General features: G+C 39.7%; 1 protein-coding gene and 1 long non-coding RNA gene across 3 annotated transcripts in view; one reads left to right on the top strand and one right to left on the bottom strand.

The window, feature by feature from the left end:
• Nucleotides 1-5439, top strand: part of iqsec3b (IQ motif and Sec7 domain ArfGEF 3b) — a 48392-nt gene that overhangs the window by 21762 nt on the left and 21191 nt on the right. For both annotated transcript variants that reach the window (XM_020612327.1, XM_020612334.1), the window contains exon 2: nt 2332-2406. In XM_020612327.1, the coding sequence (XP_020467983.1) occupies nt 2332-2406 (75 nt within the window). The remainder of the gene's footprint in view (nt 1-2331; nt 2407-5439) is intronic.
• Nucleotides 600-1440, bottom strand: LOC109967071 (uncharacterized). Its single transcript, XR_002275872.1, has 4 exons — nt 1082-1440; nt 928-998; nt 795-842; nt 600-705 (listed from the first exon to the last, which is right to left on the bottom strand). It is a non-coding gene; the product is annotated as an uncharacterized LOC109967071 (long non-coding RNA).

Here is a 5439-nt window from a genome sequence, read left to right as displayed (position 1 = left end):
CAGTCTCCCTTGATGTTAACCAGTGCTCCAGTTGGCTAACACAGTAAATACTAGCCAAGAATTCAGTGAACGCATAGAATGATATACTCAACTAACTATGTAAACATAATTGTAACATATAAGTAAGCAAACTTATGTGTGCTCTAAACTAAATCTTAACTATGATAGAATTACCATACGCAAAGTAAACACACAGGTTGACTAATCAACAAGCCTAATGTTAATCTTCTACTAATTAAGTTCCTAATTCATCAAATGTTAGAATCAACCTTAAAGTATGACTTTGTTAATAATTTTACCCAACAGCCTCCTCCTCCGAGTAGGTGAATCTAAAGGAGCGAGTATAAAGAAGGAGGATTATGACCAGGGTGGTGTTGAATACATCACGTTTCTTAAAAATAATAAAGGCTGGGGTGAAATAGCATTACCGTATGATTAGGGAGAAAAGGAGGAAGCTGAAGAAGAAGGACGCTGGACTTTTACCCGACGGGGGTTATTTTCCTCGGGCTGGGGAGTTGTTGGCCCCTCTTGCTGACGCTGCTGCTGTTCCAGGGCTCGTTGAGGCTCAGCCGTGTCCTGGTTCTGTTGTTCCCCACTGTCTAGCGAATTGTATGCAGCTGCATTACGTATCTTGGTCAGCTGAAAATTCTTCTTGGGGGACAACGTTGGAGCCCTCAGAGTATTGAAGCAGCACGCAGTCCGGAACTGAGTTGAAAACGTTATTATTATTACACAAGGTGAGAACTGTTATTATTACATATAGTCACACAAGCTCGACCGCAGCCAATACTTACTTTCCTGAGTTAGGGGATGCTGTTGCTGATCACGCAGAGCGCCTGTTTCTTTTTTAGAGAATAGAGAACTTAGTATTTATTTTTTGACGTAAGGTGTGTATATATATTTTAAACATGGTTCTTTTAAACTTACCGGTCGCCTTGCAGTTTACTCTCTCGAGTGTTTGCTCTTCACGTAAAGCTTGTTCATATGCTCTAAAATAGCTGCTCCCAGGGATAAAAAACATTTTATCAAAAATATATTTAATATATACACAAAGAGTTGTAAACGTAGCAAAAATACTTACTGAGCTGCTCTTCGGGGCGCGTGCCGTTAATGCTGCGATAAGCTGCCTCTGATATGAATGAAATGATCTCGGTTAACATACACGCTTTTGTAAAACATAAAAAATAAATAAAATTGCATCACTTTTTTTCTTTTCACGGGGTACCTGGATTCATCTCAAAGTGTGGAGAGCCTGAGTGACTAAGTGTAAGACTTGTGTCCGAGTGTTTTACCTCGTTTTTGCACCTCTCTTACAAAAAACACAGCTCTGTGATGAGGAACATATGCTATAGGCTCTGTTTTTACCATCTAAATAATTACCCCCAATAAATAACTCAGACATCCGTTGTCTCATGTTCCCCATGGGTCAAAAATGTGCAAAATCACTACTCTGTTATAGCTGTATGTCCATTTTTGTTTTATTCATCTCACACTACATAATAGCGGCTGTGTCTTTTTTAAATAGCTCTCTCACACCTCTACAATTACTCAAACCTAACTCAAGGACATCTGTCGTGTCCTCTTTTGAAACTAAATATCTGGTCAACTCTATACTTTCTATGCACCATTTGTTTTATTCACTATAGAACATTACAAACAGAAACAAAGCTTCTGATTGGATAACCTTTCACCTAGAACTGTCAAATCGAGTTTGATGAAAGCCGGTATCTATACTGTGTGTCACTGATCACCATGTGTAAACTTGATGTCTGTGGTAGTGCATGCAGAAAGTCAAAGGTTTTTTCTCTCTAGGTTTGTCACTCTAAATTGCTCCAGATAAGAGTACCCATGGAATGCCTAAAATATGAATGTAAATGTAAAATGCATGAGAAAGAAATGAGAGAGAGTCAAATTTAAGAAAAGAAAGAGCAGGAAACAGAGCTGGAGTAACCATCCGTCTACACTGGGTTTTGGAGAATTTTGTTAAACCACCACTGATCTGATGAACTGGAGGAGTGGGAAGAGGAAACCACATTTGGACGGGCAATCATACAAATACTCAAAGTTATTCAAAGCTTTCTCAGACTTGAATTGACCTACATAGGGCATTAACCCTGGGATCAGTGCCAAATTGTAAACAGAATCCTTGGAAATAATCCAGATGAGTCTAATGAGAGCCTCTTTAGGATGTTTCAGCATGTTGGACAAAGAATATGGAAACAAGGGAAGTAGCTAGTTACAGGCAATAATGCCTGACTAACATGCTATCCTTCCATTTCTGTTCACCTCACCTCTCTCCTCTCACCTTTGCTTACTTTTTTCCTTCTACAGGAGTGAGACTGTGCTGCATCAGTTTTGTTGCCCCGCCCCTGAAAATCCAGAGACTGACAGCACCGTCTTATCGAGGTAAGACAGCCTCAGCTACGAATGCAGACACTTTTACTTCTAGGTTTTTCTCTACAGTTTTTTCTCCCACTGTTCTTAAAGTGAGCTCTTTCAGCCACTGAAAACTTTGCTATATACAGTCTGTCTGTACACGTGTCACCTAAGTCATTTAATTATGCCTGTTGGTGTGTCCATACAGTACTGTATAGTATGTGAGTAGGTGTTTATTGATGTGTGGAGTTTCAATTTACAACAAGAAAGTTAAATTCTTCATAACAGCCTTGTAGCTCCTGTGGCGTCAGAGGTTCCACACATACAGAGAGGGGGGAGGCACCATTTGAAATTGATATTGCCCCTATGAAATTTGCCCATGGCAACCCAGTAATGATGCATCACCAACCACTACCATAGTAACTGGAGAATAAAAGTGAAGTATTGAGTTTCAGAATCTACTGTAGCAGCATTTTTGGTCTGTTCCTGCGTGGGCAGGCTTGTTTGTTGTTTAAGTTTGTTCATGTTTTTTTGTATGTTTGGGGGTGTGTGAATGTATGACATATCACTTGGGGATGTTTGAATGAGCAGAACTCTAGGTTCAACTTTGATAAGCAGATTTTGTCTTGTTTCTCAATGTGTGCCCTCTAGAATTTCTCCCATCATTTAATCTTCTGTGCTCTTGTTCTAAATTCAGTCTTTCCCAGTCAGATATTATCATCTGCTGTTGTACCTTTGCCCCCTGTGCTGTTTATTTCTGTATGCATCTCTACTCATCATTTATCAGTTTGTTGGAAGACCTTGTCTTTGCTAGTGGTTTCTTTTCCTCCACATCACGCCTCTCTCTCATTTTGTTTTTATTATTATCCATCTGTCCGTCTGGAATCCTTCTCTTCACTCTGATCTGATGACTCTGACTCCTACACACACATAGTCCTGATTGGATGAGCTAATGGCACAGCAGCAGTGAACAGCCAGCTGAGATGTAGAGGAGCTCATTATTATCATCATCCTATGAAGCTGTTTGTTGCTGGTGGCTGCATCCACTGAGTCAAACCACCCTAGAGATGTCATGAGATTCATCTCTAGCTTAACCTGCTATGCCATTTTTCTCTTCTGCTCAGTCTGTGTGTGTTTCTCCTCTTGATGTACAGTACTGTAGGTCTCTGTGGGACCTTGAACAATATGATTTGACAGATGTTCATTGCTCTTCCACTATAATGTCACATTTTCAGGCAGGACAGGAATATGTGTATGCTGTGCTTGTTGCTGCTATGTATATGAGCATGTGTGCGGGGGAGTGTGAGAAACAGAGAGTGAGAGAGAGTGTTTATACTGCCCATATCATTATGGAGGATTTTGCTGTCCAGATGCATTAATAGTGCAACTCTTGCTTTTAAATCCTCTAATGTATTCTAATGTACTCTAATGTATTCTGATGCAGCATTGGGGCATGGTTGTGTTTTAATAGACTTTTTGACAGCCTGTACACACAAACCCACTCTTGCTATATTTTCCTATTTCCTCTCTCTGTTTCTATTTCAACCTTTCTAACTTTATTTCATTTAAAGATATGACCATGCTTCTCTGGCCCAATCTCTGACTTTTGGCTGGGGACACAGAATAGTTGCTTTCACAGCAATCAAAGAAAACAAAGAGGAACTTCAGTGATGCACTCATTATTTAACCATGAGCAGGCTTTTTCTTCTCCCCAGTCCTGTTTAGCACAGGTCCCTTGGTGTAAAAATGATTAGAGTAAGCATTATCTGGGTGGAAGAAAGATTGCACAAGCACACATTATGTACACACACACATAATTGCACACCATTATAAAGCCTTTTAGGGTGTCATACATCTATGGTTGCAGCAGTCCAGATTGGCTGTATAAAAGGTGCTGGATTTCAATGTTTTTATTTTTATTTTTAGGAGCAGTGAGATATCAGTGAAACTGACCACTGGACCTGAGCTAATATAAAGACGATAGGTCACTCTGTCCGAGACCTGGGAGACAGCTCCATGATCAACTCTGAGTTCTGAGTCAGATTCAGTCCAGATGTAAAAAAACAAATATTTAAGTATATTTTTGCTTTTGTTTTTGCTTCCAACTTCTTACAGAAATGCTTGTTTATTAAAGATCTCTAGAGACAGATTTGGTTCTTCCTGCAAGCCATGTTTGACATTGAGGAAATGATAGTCAGTCTATTATTGTCATGCATTATCTTGCAGGGCTCTTTTAATACTATAATACAGGCAGCAGAATTAGCAAAATAGCACTGCGGTAATTCTCAGCCAGACCATAAAACAGAGGATCTAGAGTCACAGTATTGTTACACTTTATTAATGCCGATGCCACACGCATAGCAAGAACTGTTCTTACCAGTGTTCATCCAACTCTCAGTGTCTCACATCTTTATACTCCACACCAACAGTTGACACTTTGTGTCTCTCATTTCCCAGAAACTCAAAGTTTACTTCCGCTCCTTTCTGAATGTCCAATTGCTGCAGTTTTCACACAAACACATGCATTTTTTCTTGTCATGCTGCAAACACTCTGTGCTTCTAAACTAACAGTCTGAGGGTGGCAGTCTACTTGTTTGATTAAGCAAGGAAGTTATACCCTTCAACATTAAATTTCTACCACAATAGTTGTTTTTATTTGTATATAGCTTATTTAGAAAGTCATACTTTTCATCACAAGTGCCACAAAAATGTCATCGGCATGGAAACACATCACCTTTTGAAGTCACATGCACAAACACAACACTGACTTCCAAGTTCAAAACATCTGCTAAAAAATGAGGACCACTCAAGAGAGCAGATCCAAATGTGAACAGCCATTCTTTCAACTCTGAGGCTTTGTCCAGAATCATTCCCTTTTTTGTTACCTAGTCATCAAACACAGTTTCACCATTTCAATGGACTGTCCAAATTCCATGGTATCAGACAGTGTTATTCAGTGTTGTAATTAGTTCAGGCTTGGCACAGATTGTTTCTGAAAAATTCAGATTACAACCATCCATCCATCCATCCATTTTCCTCTGCTTATCCGGGACAGGGTCGCGG

The sequence above is a fragment of the Monopterus albus genome, unplaced genomic scaffold, assembly GCF_001952655.1.
Source record: "Monopterus albus unplaced genomic scaffold, M_albus_1.0 scaffold5.1, whole genome shotgun sequence".
NCBI classification, from domain to species: domain Eukaryota; kingdom Metazoa; phylum Chordata; class Actinopteri; order Synbranchiformes; family Synbranchidae; genus Monopterus; species Monopterus albus.
This window is presented reverse-complemented; position numbering and strand designations above follow the sequence as displayed.